Below are 23,067 nucleotides of genomic sequence, written 5' to 3'. Positions count from 1 at the left end.
AAAAAACGAAGAGGTGGACTGGCCAGCAGCTGCATGTGGATAGTCCTGAGCGTTTGCCTTAGTTTGTGAGGACGTCTGTGTTGATTCACCCAAGCTCCACTAAACTACATTCCTAACTTGTGAGCGATGGCAGTGTTGTTGGCAGATTTTCAGGCTGTTAGTCTCCTCTGACTAGATGTCAATGCTCTCGCCGCAACCCTGAAATTTCATGTCTACCTTGCACATTTGGTGCTAATTGACTGTATTTTTGCCTGTACTGCATGGCTGCTCCTGCAGCTGGTGTGATGAAAGGGTAGCTTCCCCAGGCTTCCTGCTGTGAGGGTCAGCAGGCAGCGGCATTGTCTGCAGCTCTAGTAAAGCATGACAGGTAAAGTGCGGTGAGATGTGACTCAGTAGGAGAACATCTTGGATAGGATGCAAGTTTGAAACACGGTACAGCAGTGCTCTTTTGCAAGTTACAGTAACGCGAGTGTCATATTTTTCTGTTGTCTTGGAGCAGCCGCATAAATATTTTCTTTTCTTTTCTATAAAGCAAAAGCTGGCAGGCTGACAAACGGGCAGCTTACAGGACGGACTCTCTGGCTACTGACCATTTAGCTGGTAAGTTCCTATTTTGGGAGTGCCAAAGATCTTGGCGTTGCTAAGCATGCTTATCAGAGTGGCTTTCTGAGCGTATCCCCAAATCAGCAGGAGTTCAGACACTTAACTAAGCCATCTTCAAGAAGAGGCAGAATCCTGGGCCTCTTTCCTTTTCTCTCCAGGATTACACTATGGTCTTAGACTCACTATCCAGATTTTTTGCACGCTTTTAATAATAGATAGATTAATTGGAGTGTCTTTTAGCACCTTCCGTTCTCCCCCTTTCCAGTGACATTCTTACGTTGTGCATCCTCTCCCTTCTTAATGAAGAACTCTGCTTTTGGTGTCCACTCTTCTGTGAGTTCCCATCTGGACTAGTGAGAGAACTGGGCAGCTGACTGGCACTCTAGGTGGCCGATTTCACGATGCCGATTGGCAAAGCTTAGCATGCTTTGCCCTCCTGGGGTAATTTTTGTGCCCCTCGAATGGTGTTGGTAATAGTGCCACCACCTCCTCTCTCTCTCTGCAGTGGCATACCCGGATTGTGTGTGGGTGGGAAGTCGACAATGAGCTCCGTGGCAGTTTTGACCCAGGAGAGCTTCGCTGAACACCGCAGCGGCCTGACTCAGCAGCAGGTGAAAGGTGAGAAAACAGCTGAGTTCCTGTGCTGTGTCTCTAAATGTAGACAGGGCTCCTTGCTATTACAGTGCTCACTTCAGGCATCTGATTCCCCACAAGTGTGCAAAAGTTGCCTTCTCCATTCCTGTATGGGTGGCTCACCACACACTCTAGCTATCCACTAATGGCAGCACCGTGCAGAGCCTGGAATAAGCAAGCCTCAGATCTTCATGCAGCTCTGACTAGCAATTCTGTTGACTGTGAGACAGGATACATGCAAGAGTGGGGCACTGGGCTGCAGTGCGGCCTGGTTGGATCAGTGTGCTGGACTCAGTCATTTCCTTCTTTTGCTCAGCCAGGTGCTGAGTAAAGTAAGCGTAAGTGGCTGGCTCACTGGAGTGTTTCTGCACCCATCCTCCAGCTGCCAGCTGGCCCACTTGGCACAGTGCAGCACACAACTGAGTTGAGAATAATGTCCTCATATAGACTTTCCCTGGAGTCTGCCCTAACTGTAACACTTCTCCCTGCCTTCTCCTTGGGTGTGTGTTTGTCTCACCCCTTGTGACCTGCAGCCTTTCTCTGTTCATTTACATTCTTTCTGCTCAGCCCGTTGTCCCCTCGTCAAGTTCCTCTTTACAAAGTTTGAAGCAATGTGTTGTTTTCTGCCACCATTCATTTGCACATTCCCTTTCTGCATCAGATGAGGCGAGTTGGTCACAGCATCTACTGCAGTCTGCTGTACTGAGTTCAGTTGTGCTGCAGAGTTGGCTGTTCCTCAAGCATAACTGTAATAGGATTAATAGTAGTGCACAAGTCGCTTACTTTCCCTTGTTAGTGTAGAAATGTGCTTGCACTGCCGATCAGTAGGGGCATCTCTGCCTGGAGAGCATCTCTTTATCCTGTTTGCTTCACTTCAGTTACAGCTTTAAACTCTGAAGAAGAGAATGATCCTCCAACCTACAAGGAAGCCTTCCCTCCGCTCCCTGAGAAAGCACCATGTTTGGAAGCTGCCCAGGAACCGTCTGGTCCCTGGAGCAAGATCCGACCGATAAAGGCTTCTGTCATCACTCAGGTTGGTGGGAGCAGGCACCCTATCCCCTCCCCTTTTTCTTTCTTCCAGAAAACAAGTGAAACAAAGCTTTCCTCAGAGCATGAAATCATTTGTGTGTCAGATTAGCAGCCTCTTTGCCTCTCAGGGCATGAGGAGAATTGCACCTGAGATCTAGGACCACTCTGGGAGGAGAGGAAAACTGTTGGAAAGCTGTTCAGAGAATGCTTTCAGTCCCTATTGCAGAACTAGCTAGAGCAGGCCTGAAGGGGGGATTGCAGAAGTCGAGCAGTGAGCACTAATTTTTAAGTACTCCTGCTGTTAACTTAGCGCTTCTACCTGCCTGACATGCTTTGGGAGGGCTCTCAGTATGGGACAGTCTGGCTGCTGCAGCACTCTCGCCCTGTCACTACTCACAGCCTGTGTCCACATGGAAGTGCCCATGGGTTATCCAAACCTGGGAACTTAGTTTTTCAGCAAAGTCAAGACAACAAGAACAGAGGGAGGCACTGGCAATCAAAAGCATACTCACTGTTTGCTGTGCCTTTTCTCTTATTTGTCCTGTGGCTGAGCAGGTGTTTCATGTGCCACTAGAAGAGAGAAAATACAAGGACATGAATCAGTTTGGAGAAGGCGAGCAGGCCAAGATCTGCCTTGACATCATGCAGAAGACAGGAGCTCACCTGGAGCTGTCTCTCGCAAAGGACCAGGGCCTTTCTATCATGGTCTCTGGCAAGCTGGAAGCAGTCATGAAGGCTCGAAAGGAGATTGTCGCTCGGCTGCAGACACAGGTAGGGGCATCTAACTGTTTCTTACTTCATCCTTGCTCTTCCCCAGGATTTAGGAATGTGTTGAGACCCCTGCGTGTGTCTGCTTATAAGCTGAGGAGGTGTTATTAGATGACTAATTCAGCTTTGCTGTATATTTTCAAAGCACACCGTTGGCGATTTGGAATGGAGGTAATGCTTAAAATAGGGTTCATAGTTAATTAGAGGCCATGGTGTTGCACGAAGGGTGGAGTCTACAATCTCTGAACGCTTGGATTGGAAACAACTTTATGCTGAGGTGCTGGTCCTGGAGAGGACGCAGACCCTTCACACAAAATTACTAGTGTGTGAGAATGGGACTGTTCCACCTACATCCTTCATGAAGGGATGAGAGAATGAGAGCTCCTGCCAAAAGCTTAGTGCTTCAGGTCAGGGTTCTGGGTGGTGTAATTAAAGCTGCACTAGTAAGGAGCCACAGCTCCGTTGTTTCAATTGCTTCTTTCAGTCCCGTAGGTTTTGATTCATCACCTTCAGATTTTTGAGTTCATAGTCAGGATGGTAGTACTTGTTAGGCTGTATTGCAGCCACATCTTGTATTCATGTGCAATGTCAAAGGCAGTTAATACAGTAGTTAATACTATGTTTGCTTCAGCGCTATTCAGCCCATGTGTCATACTCTGCCAGAGGGAAGAGAAAGGGACAAACCCTAAATAATGTGCACCTGAAAAATTAGTTCAGGTTGTACTATACATGACCCGCTCTCCCCAAATGTACCTCCTACTGCTTTGGCCCCAGACAAAGGTGTGTCTGGATTCCCAACTGCTCCTAGGCTTGGCTGGCTTCATTATAAGAACACAGGGTCGAAGATCAAATGATCTTTTTTCATTTTTTCCAGTGTAGTTGGAATGTTGTGTGTCTAATTACTGTTAGTAGTTAAATATTCACAGGAGTCATGAGCGTGGTAGCAGTCACAACCTAGCAGGCAAGTAAAACTTCAGTGAGAAGGGAGGAAGTCAGGAATCCCTGTTACAAACCATCTCTTTAAAAGTAGATTGAGGGAAGCTTTTAGGACCCTTTTTCCAAGAGATCTTCTATGGGTAGTCCTGGCAGCAGTATGTATTACACCGAAAACCAGTGAGTAGCAGTATCTCATAGCTGTCTGTCTGCTGGAGTAGGTTTCTGGTGTTAAATTTCTGTTTCCTAGGAGTCAGCCTGTGTGTCTTGTTCTCTGTAGCCTTAGCAGCAGATGTCAGAGTTCAGATAAACTCCACCCCTGAGCCATCGTCTCAGTTGCTGTCTGGTACTGCATCTGTTTTTGTTATGCTGAAAGAGAGGCATCTCCTCATCTGTGCCCAAAGGCCTTTGCAAATTCTGAGTACCACTTCTGGACAAACAGAAGGGTTTTGAGGAAAAGATGGGATTTAGTCTCCTCGTGTATAGGCACTGTAGATTAACTGCCATGGCACGGTCTCAGAACTTAGGCAGGATTTGCTGGGAAGGCATTGCGTTTCCTCTTTAGTGGTACTGCTCAGCAGCATCTAACTTGCTTTCCCCAGGCCTGCTTCTGTGAGTCTGCCAGTGCAGGCAAAGGTTCTTACACTTGTTTGGTTCCTGTGTTTCAGGCTTCAGCGACAGTTGCCATCCCCAAAGAGCACCACCGCTTTGTCATTGGAAAGAATGGCGAGAAGCTGCAGGACCTGGAGCTTAAAACTGCAACCAAAATCCAGATCCCCCGCCCGGATGACCCCAGCAACCAGATCAAGATCACCGGCACTAAAGAAGGGATTGAGAAAGCCCGGCATGAGATCCTGCTCATCTCTGCTGAGCAGGTACTGCAGTACTGTGATCTTGCCATTTTACTTCTCCACTGAATACTGCATGTTAGTAGCAACTGTGGCCATGCTTGGTAGTTAGTGTGTTAGTGAGAATGGAGACGTGTACTGTGCAGACTGTACACTGAGCACCTACAGCAGCTTCTTCAACTTCCTGATCTCCATTTTGTCCATTTCTTAATTCAGATAAGTTTGTTTCATGTTTGAAGTGGGTCATAATCGGATGCCAGCTCAGCCAAGGCAAGATGTTAGAATGGTGAATATCATAAAACATGAGTAGCAACAGTAGGATTTGTAGACAGAAGAGAATGGAGATTTACATGGGCCAGAGTGTCAAGTAGGGCACCACTGGGAACTTGTACCCATGTCTGGCAGAGATTGTATAACAAAGGGCAGTTCTCACAGAGTTTTGTTCTTCCAGGATAAGCGTGCTGTGGAGCGGCTGGATGTGGAGAAGGTGTATCACCCCTTCATTGCTGGCCCTTACAACAAGCTGGTGAGTGAGCTCATGCAGGACACGGGGACACGCATCAACATTCCTCCACCCAGCGTCAACAAGACGGAGATAGTCTTCACTGGAGAAAAGGAGCAGCTGGCCCAGGCTGTTGCTCGTGTTAAGAAGATCTATGAGGAGAAGGTATGTGGTCCTATAAGATCTCCATCTTCCTCCCAGCCTGTTCATAGTCCCTCTTCTCTTCTTGCACTTCTCTCTGTTTATGTCTTCCTCGTGTCAGCTCTGACTCTGCAGTCCTTGCAGTGCATAGCCCTTGATCTTACCGTTTCCTTACTCGACAGAGTGAAACTTGGAGTGATGTTGCCAGGGAGGTGACAGATGTCTTGTTTTTCTGTCATGTGACTCAGCAGACCATGTAGGGCTCCCTTAGTTTGCACAGGTGATACTAAGGAGGGAAGTGTGAAGTCAGTGGTGGCCAGCTGACAGCAAAAGGTTTCTACATAAATAGAAGTTTCTATTTCACTCCTGTTTATTTTCCGTAGCCAGCATCGTTGTGAATATCCTTGCTGTGGGTTATTGGGGAGTTTTTTCTCATGGTTAGGTTTGTATTTGCACCACTCTGGATTTCAACATAGTTAATCAGCTTATAGCCAAGCAACCTACATGGTATTGCGTTACACCACTGCCCTGAGGACAACTGAGTGTTGAGCCCTGTTGTGCAAGGCTGTATGCATGGTCTCCTCCATGAAGGAGGACCATTGCCACAGAATGCTGGTTTTGTACTTTGACTATGAGTCTGTGAGCACAAGGCTTTCTATGGGCAGGGCCCCAGTAGGTGCTAGGGTACTGCAGAACCAACATGCTCAGCTTTGCTTTGCTCTTTACTTGGTGCAGAAATTCACTGCATCTGCTGCCTCTTCCTTCCACTCTTGTCCTTCTCTATCCCCCCTGTAATTGATGCCCCAGTGCCTCTGCCCCCACAGAAAAAGAAGACTACTACCATTGCAGTGGAAGTGAAGAAGTCCCAGCACAAGTATGTCATCGGCCCCAAGGGGAATTCCCTGCAGGAGATCTTGGAGAAAACTGGAGTCTCTGTCGAGATCCCACCCACTGACAGTAGCTCGGAGACGGTGATACTGCGAGGCGAACCTGAAAAGCTTGGGCAAGCGTTGACTGAAGTCTATGCAAAGGTACTGATGAGATGGGCTGGGTCAGATGGGTTAGAAAGTCGCATTAGGATATAACTAGGAGCAGCATGGACAGGTGGAGGAGGAGCGGTCTTTGTTGGGCTGTTAGAAATGCTGCGTAGATGAACTCAGTACTGAGGATACACCATAGAAATTGGAACTGAATTTTTGTGGAGACTTCTTCCAGTTTGTCCATCAAACAGCTTTTTAAATTTTCTGTCTTTCAGGCCAACAGTTTTACCGTCTCCTCGGTCTCTGCCCCCTCTTGGCTTCATCGTTTCATTATTGGAAAGAAAGGACAAAACCTGGCCAAAATAACTCAGCAGATGCCAAAGGTATGGGCGAGCTGGTTAGCTTTAGAACCCTCTATAGAATATTGTTTATTCCAGATCGCTGTTTGTAGAAGAGAAACGTGTTCTAGAGTGAGTGTAACCAAGGAGGAAAAGGCACAGATCGTAACATTAAAGGGAGCCTCTCTTTCACTGCTGCTAATGCTACTCATCCTAAGTTATTCTTCTGGTTATTCCTTCAGAGGAAGCTTTAGGTGGCACTAGTTGAAGAATTGATGTGGTAACGTACTTGTAAGTGCTGAATTCAACTAGGCTTTCTTGCTGTGAGTTCATGTTGAGATAAAGTTCGGTGAGCAACTTCTCTGAAGCCCTTGCAAACAATAAGAACAGCATGAGAGCCATAGGCTCTAGATTTGGCACTGGCCAAATTGTGCATTACTGTTTTCTGAAAGCTCAGGAATAATGTGTGTGCCTTGTGGGAAGGAAAGTATTAGTGGCAGAGATTATGTAGGCCTGACTAAGGGCATTGATCTGTCTCTCATCTTGGAAAATTCTTAATGAATTCATTGCCTTGTCTCAAGGTTCACATTGAATTCACGGAAGGAGAGGATAAAATCACTTTGGAAGGACCTACAGAAGATGTGAATGTGGCTCAGGAACAGATTGAAGTCATGGTCAAGGATCTGGTAAGTTGGTGTTAGTAGTCTCAGTTCATAGGAAGGGGCAACAGAACAGAGATGATAAGTTGTGTTTCACATTTATGATGTTTTTCCATGCTTAACAGAACTTGCAGGAAGCAAGCTGTATGTCCGATGGTGTATAATCAATGAATATACAGATGTTGTAATTAAGAAGTATACAAGAAAGTTAGGCTAAACAGGTTATCCTTGTCCTGGGCTTGTTGAGAAGACTCCAAGAGGAGTGATCTCCAAAAGAGATCCTTCTCCAGTGGCAGTCAGCTCTTAAATGGGGTCTAGGAGAGGTGCAGCCAGGCTCCACTCCTTCCAGTAGCACAGGAGAATTGTCTTCACCTGTGCTCCCAGGGCTGATTCATTGCTCGCCTCAGGTGCTCAGTCAGAGGTTCAGGCCGTGATTCAGCAGTTCCCATACAGATGGTTACAAAACTTGTCCATACCATTCCTGAAAAATCAGCACTGGATCTTAAATCTTTTGCTGCAGATAAGGAAGAATTGTTCAGTTGTAACTAGGGAAGAATAGAAGTCCCTCCAGATGTTTCACAAGCGTGGTGCTCTCAACTTAAAACAGGGATGTGTTTCTGTTCTGCTCAGTAGCAAGAAGAGTGCTTGTAGCTGTTTACTGGAGAGTCAGTGCCAATACTGGCAACAGGCAGTTATGTAGGGCATGAGTTGGGACAAGGGTTGGCCTGTTCTACATAGCTCTCTGTGATTTGTTGTAGATCAACCGGATGGATTATGCAGAAATCAACGTTGACCACAAATTCCATCGACACCTCATTGGCAAGAATGGAGCAAACAGTAAGTGGTGTGCTTTTTCTAGTCCTTCCTACACTCAGACTCTACATCTGTAGATGATAGTATCAGGGGTTCTGTAGCTCATCTAGTGTGGTATCTCCATCACACTTCAGCTGCTCTCATTGACTGACATGAGGAGATAAATAGGCAGTAAGTGCTTGGGATGGCTTTAGTGTGTTAAAGGATTGTGAGATGACTTTGCCATGTCATGGAGGAAATTCTTCTTGGTTGGAGAACTAAATTTAACTTAACTTTTTTTTTTTTTAAGTTACTTCGTGTGAATTACATTTTACAGCTGATAGGGGAATGTGGGTGTCTGCCATTAAGTTTCTCCTCATTAAAGAATTTTCAAAGAGAAATGAATGACCATCTTGTGATGTGATGTAAATGTGTGGTGTTTGGGGAGGAAACAGATTCCGTGCTTTAGAAAATGAGCATTTTGCTCTCTAAAATGCCAGAGCATTTACTTGTGTGGGTCTTGTATGGCACAGATCTGCTCTTGCTGAATTTCAGGGTAGGGTAAGGAGACCCTTGCCCCTTTTCAGAGGCTGGTTTACTGTGTGGGCAGACTAAGTGCTGATAATCAGGATGCCTTGTTGCCAGCCTTGGCCTAGCAGGTTGTCACCACCATCCTTGCCTTGAAGTTAACAGGATTAAGGACCTCTACAAGGTGTCTGTACGCATTCCCCCGGACAATGAGAAGAGCAACCTGATCAGAATTGAAGGAGATCCACAGGGGGTCCAACAGGCCAAGAAAGAGCTGCTGGAACTCGCTTCCCGTATGGTGAGCAGGACACGATGCTTAGGGAGCTGCAGGGTTTGGGCTGTTATGTTCCCTCAAAACCTTGCCTGGTGCAAATGTGTGCCCCTTGCCCAATGAACGCTTGGATCTGCTGGCAATTGTGAGTCCCTGTTTGCAAATGTGCTTCTTTATTTACTTGCACGCTTGTTCTTTGTCAGCCTAGAGCGAATCCTCTCTGGAGGAGGAAAAAAGAAAAAAGCTGGTAGGCAGCAAATGGGTAAAAGAAAATATAGGGCTCTACTGCTGAGTACTCAGTTGTAATGTGTATTGCCATCAGGAAAATGAACGCACCAAGGACCTAATCATTGAGCAGAAATTCCACCGGACCATCATTGGGCAGAAGGGCGAGCGGATCCGGGAAATTCGGGAGAAATTCCCAGAGGTGAGGCTTTCCAGGAGACAAGGAATCTAGGGGGGGCACTTACTACATGTATAACAGTCTTGTTGCTAAAATCGTAAATATCGTGGCTCTGTATTGAATACATATGAGAAAATTCTCTTGACCAGAGGCTGCTAACATGGCTGCCCTTTTCTGAATGGGAGAGAGGGTGTGCAGGATCTCCCTAAGCTTTGTTTGTGTCTGACATAGCAGTTCTTGCACTTCCTTGAGATGACTCTAAACGACTGCTTCTTGCAGGTTATCATCAACTTCCCAGACCCAGCGCACAAGAGCGATATTGTCCAACTGAGAGGTCCCAAAAATGAGGTGGAGAAGTGCACCAAGTACATGCAAAAGATGGTGGCAGACCTGGTATGGGCACATTCTTCTCTCCTACGCACCTAGGTAGCCCTGAAATAAAGTACAGCTGTACTGTCACTGTACTTAGTTGGGACTGAAACACCTCCAGATGACAGAACTCAAGACATAAAGTTCTGGCTGGAGGTAGACAGTCTTGTACAGAGAACTTCCTTGGGTCCAAGTCTATTGTCAAAGCTCGTCTTTATCAGGTTCCTAGAGTGGGAACTGCCACAATGGTGCAATCTTCAATTCTCCCTTCCTTTCTCCCTTAGGTTGAAAACAGCTTTTCTATTTCTGTCCCCATCTTCAAACAATTCCACAAGAACATCATAGGGAAAGGAGGTGCCAACATCAAGAAGGTGAGATAACTTCTCTTTCTCTGGTGCTCACTATAGTCACTGCCTTCAATTGAATCCCAATCCCACTTACTGCTCTTTCCTGCTCATTGGTGATGTGAAGTGTAATCTCCAAAGGCTTTCTTCTGACATGGGACATTTCTTTTCTTTGCAGATTCGTGAAGAAAGCAACACCAAAATCGATCTCCCAGCAGAGAACAGCAATTCAGAGACAATTGTTATCACAGGCAAGAGAGCAAACTGTGAAGCTGCTCGCCACAGAATTCTTGCCATCCAGAAGGAGCTGGTAAGTGACCTTTTGTGGATGAGGGATTTGAAAATGATGATAGAATACATTAACACACAAGAAATTGTTGTAGTGTGGAATAGCAGAGAGGAAATAAATAGGAGTGTCAGTCTGTTCTTGGCCCTAAAACCTAAGTTCTTACAAAAGTTGCCAGTAGCAGGAGAGAAGAGTATGCCTGTGGTATCTGGCAGTTCTTTCAGGGATGTCTATTTTCGTAGCTTATCAGAATGCAAATAGCAGCGTTGTCCTGAAGTGTGGTTTGTGAACTAGGGAAGGCTGTGCATTAACTGAGGTCAAGCAGACTGAAAATACTACATGGTCAACATCAGCAGGGACAACCCTCATCGTCTTGAACAAAGCAAGGAACTGAGCTAAGTTAAGATGAAAGGCTGTTACTGGGAGGCTACTCTACGAATACTGACTTGCCACAGTAGTTGGCAGATTTACAGAGAGCAAACTTGTGCACTTGCACTACTGGATAGCATCTGTTGCATGTCCAAATGGAGGCTCTGACATAGGTCTGCTGTCTCCTCGTCAGAGACTGAATTTACACTCATGGTAGTTGCTCTCGGGATGCAGTTCTTCCAAAATTGAATGCACTGTGGGATGATACAGCAAGCCTGCCTATGGCTTATGTATAAGAGGCAGCCAGTCTCAAGCTTCTGTGATCGGGCGTTTCCTACACAGCTCTGTAAAGACCTTAATAGTGTGGGAGTTGGAGGATAAGCAGGGTAGACACAACCACATTTTTGCAGCTTGATTGACAACCTGATGCTGTCCTTAGGCCAACATCACAGAGGTGGAGGTCTCTATTCCTTCCAAACTGCACAATTCCCTCATTGGCGCCAAAGGCCGCTTCATCCGCTCCATCATGGAGGAATGCGGTGGAGTCCACATCCACTTTCCCACTGAGGGCTCTGGCAGTGACACTGTGACCATCAGGGGCCCAGCCCAGGATGTGGAGAAAGCCAAGAAGCAGCTGCTGCACCTGGCAGAGGAGAAGGTGAGCCCTGATATAAGGGGAGGAGCAAATTGTTTTGGCCGGCTGTTTCTTTTCCAGGGTTCACATGGTCCCCATAGTCTGCTGAGAAGTCTCTTGCATCAGACAGCATAACCTCTTTAGAGGGATTTGAGTACAATCAGGAAGAGTAAAAGTAAACTTGTTGACAGTGAGCTTTTTCTCTCATGAGTGGAAAAACTGGGTGTATTGCTTCTCTCCCATGGCTGGGGGGATATACTCAAAGGCTCCCTACTCTGGAGGTTTGAGTGCTGTTGGATAGCCACACTTCTCTGAAATGGCTGCCTCTGCATATCTCCTTTCCATTTTCTCCTGATCTCTGAATTCCAGTTCCAGCTCTTACATTTCACTGCATACAAGTGGGTTTGGGGAGCCCTTAGTTACAAGACATTGCTCTGAGTTGTGACCAGTTAACTGGTCATTTTAACTGCAAGAGAAAAGAAACAAACACCTTTCCAATGCCAGCATATGAACGTGTTCTGAGTGGTTGGTTGTCTGCTGTGTGACCAACAGCAAGCAGTCAGCAAAAGGTTTTGCTGTTGAGTGTGAGTCGTAGACTCCCAGGGTACTCTGTTGTGCTCGTGTTCTCACCAACTATGCTGAGTGTAGAGAGGACTCCTCAGCACTGAGAACATCTTTCATGTAGTTTTTTCTTTAAGATGTCATACCTTTTTGATTTTGACAGCAAGCTGCATCTGCCTTGCTCTTGCAACATTTTGTATGTATGTGGAGTGTGGAGTTAAATATCTACATGCTTGCTGTGGCTGCTGACGTCTATTTATTATATACTGACATGTTCCATGGGGATCTGACTTCTTTCAGCAAACTAAGAGTTACACTGTGGACCTCCGTGCAAAGCCAGAGTACCACAAATTCCTTATTGGTAAGGGTGGAGGCAACATCCGTAAAGTGCGTGACAATACCGGGGCCCGCATCATCTTCCCAACCTCTGAGGACAAAGATCAGGAGCTGATTACTATCATGGGAACTGAGGAAGCTGTCAAAGAGGCACAGAAGGAGTTAGAGGCCCTGATCAAGAACCTGGTAAGAACTATTACTTCTTTCTGCCTAGCGATGTGACAAGATGCAATGAGTTAGTGTGGAGGTTCTGTTAGTCCTAAAAACTTAGGACTTGTTGGAGTGAGGTTGGATTTGCTATTGAGTGCAGCAATCGAGTGCTTATGACGAGGAAGGCAGGGCTGACTGGCTGGCTGTCATCTGTTGGCAGGATAATGTGGTTGAAGACTCCATGGTGGTTGACCCCAAGCATCATCGCCACTTTGTCATCCGGAGAGGGCAGGTCCTGCGTGAGATTGCAGATGAATATGGTGGGGTGATGGTCAGCTTCCCACGCTCCGGCACCCAGAGCGACAAAGTCACCCTCAAGGGAGCCAAGGACTGTGTGGAGGCAGCCAAGAAACGCATCCAGGAGATCATTGAGGACCTGGTATGTCTCAGGAAAGCTGTTCCTTCTACTCTTTGTTGTTTCAGCAGTGTTGTCCAGTGACCTGCTTTATGTGAGCAAGTCCCACAGCAAATTTGGGATTTGAAGCTTTGCTGTCAATATGTAAGGGCTGCAGACTTTGGATCCCAGTCTGGCATGGCTGTTAGCTCCAACATGGCCATTTTGTGTGAAGTAGTCTCTCTCCTTTAACCTTCCTCATGGTTTTTAGGAGTGGAAGTAGGAGAGCTTTACTTGGTATACTTACAGGTAGTAAAACATTGGAGACTTCATGCACCTCTCTGTGCCTGGTCTGGGGCAATGGCACTCCCTGCCTTCCCTGTCTTGTTAGTATTGCTTTTGGAAACAACCAAGTCAGACCTGTGCTCTTCCTTTCTTTCATTCATTATCTTTCTCCTACTGTTTTCTCCCCTTCAGGGTCATAGAGAGCTTGAGCTTTCATCTCAGGAACCTTTAGCATTATGAGCTGGAGGCAGCTTTCAGTAAAAATATTCCATGCTAACCTCTCAGAGAGAAAAAAGATTCCGTGAAACTTTCAGTTCTTTCAGTGACAACAGCTGTTACCTTTCCCAACACCTCACTCTGTCCGTTATGGATTTCACCGTGTGCAAGCATCCTGTTCACACGTGTGAAAGGGGCTGCCTCGCAATAGAGCAACTCTGCTTTCTCACAGGAAGCTCAAGTGACAATCGAATGCACCATCCCACAAAAGTTCCACCGCTCCATTATGGGCCCCAAAGGATCCCGGATCCAGCAGATCACCCGGGACTATGGTGTCCAGATCAAATTCCCTGACAGGGAGGAGAACCCAGGTATACCCGGGGATGCATGTTCACATGGCAGTTGGGGTGATCAGATGCGTAGTCCTTACTCAATCAGTGGAGTTCTACTTAAAATCTGTGGAGGAGTGCCCCCACGTGTTCTGTGCAGTGTTCCTGAATGTGGGCTTGGCATAAGCCTTGTCTTCATGGATAACAGGGGCCAGTTTTAGAGGGTAAAAATGTAAATGTGTTCTGAACGTGTTCTCACCACCGAACACAGGGACATAAGTGCCTACCCTGGCCAAAAGCAGAACCTCCCACTGCTCCCTTGCTCTGCAGGCTTGCCGAGGTTTCTCTGAGCCCTCATGCTCTTGTTGTTGGGTGTACTGAACTAAACACAGCTGGAGCCTGCATTACCTGTTTTTGTTGGATAGTTTGGCCTACCACCAGCCATGCTGCTGTAACTTACAGCCAGTGCCATGCAGGTGAGATTCCCTGCTGCTGAAAAAACTGCCAGCCTTACTCGCTGCTTCTGTTGACATAGGAGCATGGCCTCCAATTCTGTAGTGTGGTTGCAGGTCCTCTGTGTGCAGGCAAAGGCAGTATCAGTGCTGTGCATAAAGGAGGAGATGATCTCAGTGGATGTTCTTGTTCTGCTCATTCCAGGCTACGCCACGGCAAGCTGCCTGTGTTGGTAATAACCAATACCGTAGTAGGCTGTAGTGACTGATCTCTTTTGGCAAAGACCAAGGCTGAGCCTGAGGATCTGAAGGGGGAGATGCTGAGCAAAGAGGGAGTTCTTGTGCCTTTAACGTGAGACTTTCCATGTTTTCAGCTCCTGTTGCAGAGCCAGCATTGCAGGAGAATGGTGAGGAGGGTGGGGAAGGCAAGGATGGGAAGGATGCAGACCCCAGCTCTCCAAAGAAGTGTGACATCATCATCATCTCTGGTCGCAGGGAGAAGTGTGAGGCAGCAAAGGAGGCACTGCAGGTACGTGGCTGTCTGGGCCCATTAGCCTTACTACTTAGTCCTGTCCTGATGTGAGAAGCTCACCACAAGCTTCAGTGGTGGCATTCAGTTGGGATTGCAGTCCAGGTGGTCACTGGCACTAGCTGTGGAAAAGGTCTGTATTGTCCAAGGGAAGGTCTCCAATTGCTCTGTAATCTTGCCTGGTGGCTTGAGTCACAGTGCTTGACCTAGCAATTGCTGGAGCTGTAAGCAGCCCTGAGCTACTTGCCAGAAGAGTGTGACATACTTATTTTATGAAGCAGGGCTGGAAAGAGAAACAGAATGATTCAGCCTCAATCAGATCAGCTTTAGCAGACCTTGCCACGCAGGGAGAATCCTGTAGTGACACTGTCCAAGTTTCTGCTAGGTGGAAGCCAAGGATATGAAAGGATATGAAGCCTCTGACTCCTGAGGGGGTTTAAGATGGCTTGCTTGGAAAAGATGTTAAGCACCCAGCAGATCATCTTAGCGTTTGCAGCTGCTCTCTCCTGCAGAGTTTGCACCGTGACTACAGGGGAATGTACCTCAATTCAGCAGCATAGTCTCTTGAACAAATATATGGCAAGCACAAAGTCAGGAGAAGTCTTTCATCTGGGTAAACTGTGATCTCTTCTCTGCAGGCTCTGGTTCCTGTCACCATTGAAGTAGAAGTTCCCTTTGATCTGCACCGTTACATCATTGGCCAGAAAGGAAGTGGGATCCGTAAAATGATGGACGAGTTTGAAGTAAGTTGTTGTTTTTCCTCCCAACTTCTCTGTCCTGGAAAATCTGCAGGTGACCATGTTTGTGTCAGCTGTGACGTACTCAGGACTGCGTTGGCTTGACCATAGCTCTGTAATAAGGAAATGAGACCTGCATGATTTAATCCTGGGCTGAGAGGCTTGGTAGATTTTGCGATGAAGCTGTATGATCGGTGTTGATGCTGTGAGTACTGAATGACTTGGTGGGGCCTGTCAGGATTCCTTACCAGTGCAAGAGTAGTTTTTCCTCCTTGGCCATGGCTCTGCTATGCCTGCCTGTTTGGGAGAATTCCCTCAAAGCCCACAGGGACTGTGGACCTCTTGCTTTCAGGTGTGATGCAGGTTGGCTGTTGAACATACATTTGTTTCCTAGCCTCTCCAGGGTGACACAGAATTCCTAGGGACTGAAGTCCTACAGCAGAGCATTCTGATGTTGGTAGTGGCTGAAGAAACAGGGTTCAGGCTGAGTGGGAGCTGTGCTTGGTGGCAGAGGAGATCAGTGAGAAGCCAATGTAAAGTGAACAGTGGTACAAAATGGAAATCATATGTTGCTCAGGTGAACATCCAGGTCCCTGCTCCTGAGCTGCAGTCGGATATCATCACCATCACTGGGCTGGCTGCCAACCTGGACCGTGCCAAGGCTGGGCTGCTGGAAAGAGTGAAGGAGCTGCAGGCTGAGCAAGAGGATCGGGTAAGGCCTGTGCCTGTCCTTCCTTCCAGCCGAACCTTCAGCTGGAACCCCTAGCTGAACACTAGGCTGTGCCTTCCTTTCACCCAGCCTCTGGGCGTTTCCTTCAGAAGCTGTACAACCTCTTGGAACCTCTGTCCATTTAATAGCACCAGTAGCTTCTCTGTAAGTCTGAGGAACTCAGAGTGGCTTATCCAAATATAATATTAACTGACAGGAGAATCATTGCCCAGGACTTTCGCCCTCACGTCTCATTGAGATGCTGGAGGACGCAACCCCTTGCTGTGAGCAGTGGGTCTGTGCTTTGTAGCGAATTCCTATCCCAGCTCTGAATAAGTAGATGAGGGATGAGTTGGGTGGTAGTTTGTTACCTGCAGATGCCTGCTAAATGTGGCAAAAGCACAAGGCCCCAGCAGCTGAATGTCTTTGGTCTTCTGTAGCCGTTTACACTTGGGCAGGACCACACAGAATCTGTCCCATGCATCTCAGAAGTAAGAAGGAAATGCTGGGACTTGAATGGATATCACTGAATCAGCCATGGTGCATTCTCTGCTGCTGTGCCTCACTTTGCTTCTCTTGTTCCAGGCCTTGCGAAGCTTCAAGCTGACAGTCACTGTTGATCCCAAGTACCACCCCAAAATCATCGGGCGGAAGGGAGCAGTGATCACCCAGATACGCACAGAGCATGAGGTCAACATCCAGTTCCCTGACAAAGATGACGAAAGCCAGGTGAGAGAGCAGAGGATGCACGGAGAGCACTGCTGGTTGTCTTTGAGTGTAGGAAGCACAGCATCTTCTCTAGGGCTCTGATTTCTGTTACTGTTGCATAAAGTGGAGGGTAAAAGGAAGCAGGCTGGAGATCTGCTTGATTATTCACACATTTCCCTATATCGCAGGCGCAGGACCAGATCACCATCACTGGCTATGAGAAGAATGCTGAGGCTGCCCGGGATGCCATCATGAAGATTGTTGGTGAGCTGGAGCAGATGGTGTCTGAGGATGTGACTCTGGACCATCGTGTTCACGCACGCATCATCGGTGCACGTGGCAAAGCCATCCGCAAAATCATGGATGAGTTTAAGGTGAGCAGAGGGGTGATGCAGGGCAGGTGGGGAAGTCCTGGGTGGAGCTGGTTACTCCTGTGCTAAGGCAGGGTCTGAATTCAGGACTGTCAGGCTCAAATCTTATGATTCTTTTGTCTCGTGCCTGTGGAGCACTTCCAGCTGGGACAGTCACAAAGAAAAGCCAGTGCTGTTCTGCTCTCCTCAAGCTGTCACCTCAAACATGGAAGCAGAGTCACTGGGCCAGCTGAGCTACCTGGACAGTGCACACACACGTGAACTCAAACATTTCTTCGTGACCTGAGCTGTAAGTCACCCTTCCTCCAGGAGCCAGGCAGGGAGCAGGCTCAGCTGGTATCATCTTGCTTAAACATGGTCATAAGAGGAACCTGGAAATGCTTCTTTTCTGCTCTCAGTTAGCCCTACAAACAGCACTGAGCTCTGTCCCTCTGTGAAGCACTTCTAGTAATAGATTTCTTTCAGGTGGGGTCCTAGATGATCTTTAGAGGAGAGAGTGGTTGTGTGAGCTGCTCCAGGTGCTGGAAATGGACAGTAAACTGATGTTGGGGATCTCTGGCAGGGGACTGCACCCAGACCCTGTTAGCCCAAAGAGATTCTCTACATTTCTTTGCTTGCTTCAATCATTGATTCTGCTCACTTGAAGATTCCCAAAGACACTTCTTAGGGATCCAAATTTGCCTGCTGGAAGCTAAAAGACTGTTACAGTCAGTTTACCTCTGGGAAGGGCAGGGTTCAGCATCCTTGACAGTATATGGCAGTAATAAGTGCTTTACTGAAGGGGCAGTTAATGAATGTGTATCCAGGGTGATGAGATTTTGGAGGCTTGCATCTTGGTTGGTCTTAGCTGTTGAAACAAGCTTTTTGGTTCACAAATGAGCAGCCTTTGGTTTTGGTCTTATCTTGTATGGCTTCCCTGCAGCCATCTGGAAAGCAAGCTGTAAGAGAGCTCAGTGGCTATGTATGGGGAGCACTAAGCCAGCTATAAAATGATTGTTAGCCAGGATTATCCGTGTAGGAGACAGAAAGCTTACTGTGCCTCATGCTGATAGCATGATGATGAAGATGCAGAATGAGGACCCTGTGGAATTGCAGCCCTCCTTTGCTGCTGCCACAGACTTTGCACAGAGAATCACAGATTGGTTTGGGTTGAAAGGGACTTAAAGACTACCTGGTTTCAACCCTCTGCCATGGTCAGGGACATCTCCTTCTAGACCAGGTTGCTCAAACGCCCATTTAACTTGGCCTTGTACGCTTCACAGTTCACACCACAGGTTGAAGCATTCACAGCTTCTTTGGCAATCCATTCCAGTGCCTCACCACTCTCATAATAAACATTTTTTTTTCCTAATATCTCATCCAAACCTACCCTCTTTTCATTTAAAGCTGTTCCCCCTTGCCAGATCACTAACATTCCCTGACAGAGGACTGCTCTCCTGATTTTCTGTAGGCTCTCTTTAACTACTGGAAGGCTGCAGTGATGTCTCCTCAGAGTCTTGCCTTTTCCAGGATTAGTAACCCCAGCTCCTCCAGCCATTCTCCGCAGCAGAGGTGCTCTTGCCTGCTGAGCATCCTCGTGGCCTCCTCTGGATCCACTCCGGCAGGTCCATGTCCTTATGCTGGGGACCCAGAGATGAATGCAGTGCAGCAAGGAGTAGGCTGTAGCTTTTCAGTTGTGCAGATCTAAGTCCTGTCCTGTTCTTTGTGTTGCAGGTGGATATTCGCTTCCCCCAGAGTGGAGCTCCTGACCCCAACTGCGTGACTGTGACAGGACTCCCTGAGAATGTGGAAGAAGCTATTGATCACATCCTGAACTTGGAGGAAGAATATGTAAGTGTTCAGTATATCTGTATGGGGGCTTAGCAAGGATTTCCTTAACCACAGAGCTGAATGTCTGAGGTATCTCCGTGTGATATTTTCTACCACAGCATTGGAGAACTTGATCCTTTTGCAGGTTGCTGTTAGCCCTTACCTGCAGCTGTCCCTCAGACCACAGGCTGCAAGGACTGGCCCCACTGTCCAGGAAAGGGCAGTGAATAAGTGTGCTGGGATGCCACCAGCACGTGCACGTGCTTGCCTTGCTGCAGCTTGCATCAGTTAGAGTCTAGTAGTTGGTGGCCATCACACTAGTAGAGAAACATTGTGTTCAGACATTGTGGAACAGGCTGGTGACATCAGACAGGTTGCAGCAAGATGTGGGATACTTTAGGGCTGGGGATTACTGCAGTTTGAAGAACCGTTAAGATCCATCCTCCTAACTGAGCCTTCTGACTGCAGCTTGCAGATGTGGTGGACAATGAGGCAATGCAAGTGTATATGAAGCCCTCTTCCCATGAAGAATCCAAGGCCCCATCCAAGGGCTTCGTGGTGAGAGATGCCCCCTGGGCCACTGTCAACAATGAAAAGGTGAGTGTGTGCTGCTTCTGCTGCAGGGGCACAGAGAGTGTGGTTGACTGTCATCTGCCCCCCCCATTGCAGGCCGTGGTGGTGGAGAAAGCAGTGAGGGGCCATCCTGCTCTTTATGATTTATACAAGCCTCTAGCTTACAAAGCACCCGTCTCCTTCCAAATGTTTTGCCTGCACTGAATGTCCCATTATCAGATACAGCGGAACTGTTGGGGGATGGGGGATCTGAAAGTGTTCCATTAGGTCATGTGGTTTTTAGAGGCTGACGAGGTGCCCTGGCACCTCTGACTTGTGCTGCAGCAGAGAACTAGCTCAGTGGTTGCAGCCATGTTCTCACTGGGAGCAATGTATCGGGACACATGGTTGCACTGTCCTCAGCTGCCCTGGTGTTGCTGCAGGACTGTCCTGACCCTGCTCCAGTGACCAGGTTACTGAGGCTGGGCTCTTGGAGCCCCTGATCCACCTGCCGTTTCCTTGTCTGCACCCTCGTCAGTGCCATCTCTAGAGGCTCAGCTGTCTGTGCTGGGCACCCAAAGGACATCATAACTATGCTCAGCCCTCACCCACAGGACACCAGAAAAGCTGCTTAGCTCAGGGGCACTGTGCAAGTTTGCAGCAGGGCAGGAGCTTAACTTGTTCCCTTTTTGTTTGCTCTAGGCCCCTGATATGAGCAGTTCTGAAGACTTCCCCAGCTTTGGGGCTCAAGTTGCCCCCAAGACTCTTCCCTGGGGACCCAAACGATAATGACCTGGAAGCAGAACCATCTCCTCCAGCCCGCTGACCTGACACTAACCTGCCACAAATACTTCCTGTCTGAAATCTGACCCAGCGGCTGGAGCACAAGTCAATTGCCCCATGAGGTCTCCTAATGGTGTCTGGAGTGCTAGACCCCATCCTGCTCCCCTCAGCTATCACCACAGCTAGGACCCATTCTCATCTCTTGATGGATCTACTTTCCTTCTTTGGAACAAGACTTCCACTCAAATTCAAACACTAAGTGTGTGTATTTTTGTTAGAAACTTCATAATTGACTTAAAGTGACTAAGATTTACAGCTTCCCAAATGCTAGTAGAAAAATCAGCTCTCTTGAGTATGTCTTACTAGGCATTCTCGCCTTCATTAGGAGACCTCCTTTACTGTGGCTAGGAATCTACTTCCTGTCTCATGACCTCAGGAAATAAATTTCCTTGACTTTCTAAAGCCAAAACGTTTGCCCTCTTTCCTTTGTGTTTATCCCAGGCCTTACCTTACCTTTGTAGAGTGCAATCAACTTTTTTTTTTTTTTTCCTTTGAACTGCCAAAAATACATTTAATGCTGATAGCTGACTGTGGGGAGAGCTTAAAATAATCTAAAAGGTCAGAAACTTAATTTTTAAAGGAACAAAACCTTCAGTAGGCTTAGAGGCAGCAGAGATGGAAGGGACCAGAACAACATATGGCTGCCCTGGTCAGGTAAGAGTGCGTTGCCAGCGCACCTCTGCACCACACCAAGCACAGCCCCAGCCTGCACGCTCCATGAGTCTTCCAGCGCGCGATGGCAGATCCTGCTCCTAGTTTCCAGCCCTTCCTTATTCACCCTTCCCAAAAGCCACGTGGGCAGTCAGACAAGCCAGCACGTGACAGCATTACTGGATGGGACGGATTTTGGTTTGGCTGAGGTTGCTGTGAGGGCGTGGCCCAGGAGAAGCTGGTGGGAAGCAGAGCCCTGAGGAGCTGTAGTCCCCTGCGAGCACCACAGCATCTAGGTGTGAGCAGCAGGGACACCATTTACTGTTGCCTTCTTTCTACCTCAAAAGTCAGTATGATGGTGGCCTCTCAGCGTAGGTGGGCGAGCAGCTGCTTCAGCTCTCATCCCGGCACCCAGAGCAGAACCCTGGAGGAAAACCAAGAGAAGCATTTTGAGCAGCTGCGCGAGCTCCTCTGGAGGAAAGCAGAGTGCTCACAGGCATATGCAGGCTATGGGACCTTAGGATTTCCCTGAGCTAGAACCAGGCTTGGCCTCAGGACCTTAGCCCCAGCCTCACAGCAGCCTGCAGAGATTAGGAGCCAGGCTTCTGCTCTGGTGGAAGAGGGGAACTGAAAGCGATAGGGCTGACAGTGTGGTGCGTCAAGCCCTCCCCGAGGCCTCCATTGTATGGGCTGGAGAGGGTGATCCATGCTCTATCCTCTGGGCTGCTTGTGCCTAGGCCCTGCCCTGGCTTGCTATAGGAGGCCGCGTCTGAGCTCCTCCAGCCAGTAAGAGGAAAACCACATCTATGAAGAGGGAGGCAGGAGTCATTGGGGCGCTGTGTTCCCTCCTTCCCCTGCCTCAATCCTACAGAAGTTTGTAGTCTGAGCCATCCTTCTATCCCAGCTGCTTCAGCTCTTGGACAAGCAGGAGTCCCTAGCCTCCCTTCTCTAGTGCTGCTTATGGGGCAAAGGCCTGAATTCTGGCAGGCTGGGCCCAACATGCTTGCCTTTTCCAACACTGTTCTCTGTCTGACAGGCCTGACATGCCAATGCTTCTCCTTCCCATGACAGCTCTCCTTGGAAGAGGCTGCTATGCAGAAGTTGCACCAAAACCTCCTAGTGCTCTCCGTAAGTTTGAGAAGTGACTGAAGCAGGCCACGTCCCTTTGCAGGGTATCTGCCTGCCCCTGAAGGACGGGGTGGCTTTGCATCCACCCAGGAGATAGGAAACAGGGTGGGTCAGGCAGAAGTAGGGTAACACCCTCCCACGCGTGTCTGTCAGAAAATGGTTATTACCCCCATAGCTTAGGTCTGTCCTGTGTCACCAAGCCTATCACCCCCTCGTCCTCTTTCTACCCCCTGGCCTCAACAGTTGCACAGTTAGGCTTGAGTTACAGTTGGGGCACTGCCACCTGGGCATGCCCCACAGCCCGACCCTCCACTCTAAAGAAGGTCATGAAGTGATTGTACCTAGTACTGTCCCCCACCACCCTCCTTCCGCAGCAGACTGTGGCATGTGTCCATTTCCTCTCTGACGTCTTCCATATTGTATGTTTCCATAGCAATGATCCCTTGGCCTTAACTTTGGAATTTGGAGACTATATGCAAACATGTAAAAAGGCTCATGAGTATGGATGACACTGGAATTTTATAAATTCTAAAATAAAACCTGAAACAGCTCAGAGTGTCACGGATGTTATTTCTACTGGTGGGTTGAGATCCAGAGCAGCCCCTGCTTGGCTGGGCTCAGCCTGCTGTGAGGAGATCCAGCTTGCCTGTGCTGAGCCAGGACAAGCACAGTGAGCTCTGCCTCTAGGGGAGCTGAGAGCAAAGCCTGACAGTGTTTCACCCTGACCTCTGTCAACTTAGGAATGCTGGGGACCAGGCAGATAACCAATGCCTGTTAAAACCACATGCTGGCACATGAGGGGACACAGGGTCAGCACATCCCCACCCAGTGCCCATGTCCATCCCTCCTGGCAGGGCCATTACCTGACAGGTGATGA

The 23,067-nt window shown here is 48.1% G+C and overlaps 1 protein-coding gene across 1 annotated transcript; it reads left to right on the top strand.

Moving 5' to 3' along the window:
• The first annotated feature begins 526 nt into the window (after nucleotides 1-526).
• Nucleotides 527-22,741, top strand: HDLBP (high density lipoprotein binding protein). Its single transcript, XM_010716510.2, has 27 exons — nucleotides 527-600; nucleotides 1,109-1,221; nucleotides 2,115-2,269; nucleotides 2,821-3,036; nucleotides 4,635-4,841; nucleotides 5,266-5,481; nucleotides 6,282-6,488; nucleotides 6,713-6,820; nucleotides 7,357-7,461; nucleotides 8,193-8,271; nucleotides 8,913-9,052; nucleotides 9,348-9,452; nucleotides 9,708-9,821; nucleotides 10,082-10,168; nucleotides 10,320-10,451; nucleotides 11,236-11,454; nucleotides 12,292-12,513; nucleotides 12,698-12,916; nucleotides 13,605-13,743; nucleotides 14,528-14,682; nucleotides 15,321-15,425; nucleotides 15,997-16,131; nucleotides 16,714-16,857; nucleotides 17,025-17,210; nucleotides 18,921-19,037; nucleotides 19,485-19,613; nucleotides 20,271-22,741. The coding sequence occupies exons 2-27, from the start codon at nucleotides 1,146-1,148 to the stop codon at nucleotides 20,355-20,357; spliced, it is 3,804 nt and encodes a 1,267-aa protein (XP_010714812.1). The 5' UTR covers nucleotides 527-600; nucleotides 1,109-1,145; the 3' UTR covers nucleotides 20,358-22,741.
• Nucleotides 22,742-23,067: the final 326 nt, after the last annotated feature.

The sequence above is a fragment of the Meleagris gallopavo genome, chromosome 11, assembly GCF_000146605.3.
Source record: "Meleagris gallopavo isolate NT-WF06-2002-E0010 breed Aviagen turkey brand Nicholas breeding stock chromosome 11, Turkey_5.1, whole genome shotgun sequence".
NCBI classification, from domain to species: Eukaryota; Metazoa; Chordata; class Aves; order Galliformes; family Phasianidae; genus Meleagris; species Meleagris gallopavo.
The sequence above is the reverse complement of the archived record's forward strand: the minus strand, read 5'-3'. Positions and strand labels throughout refer to the sequence as shown.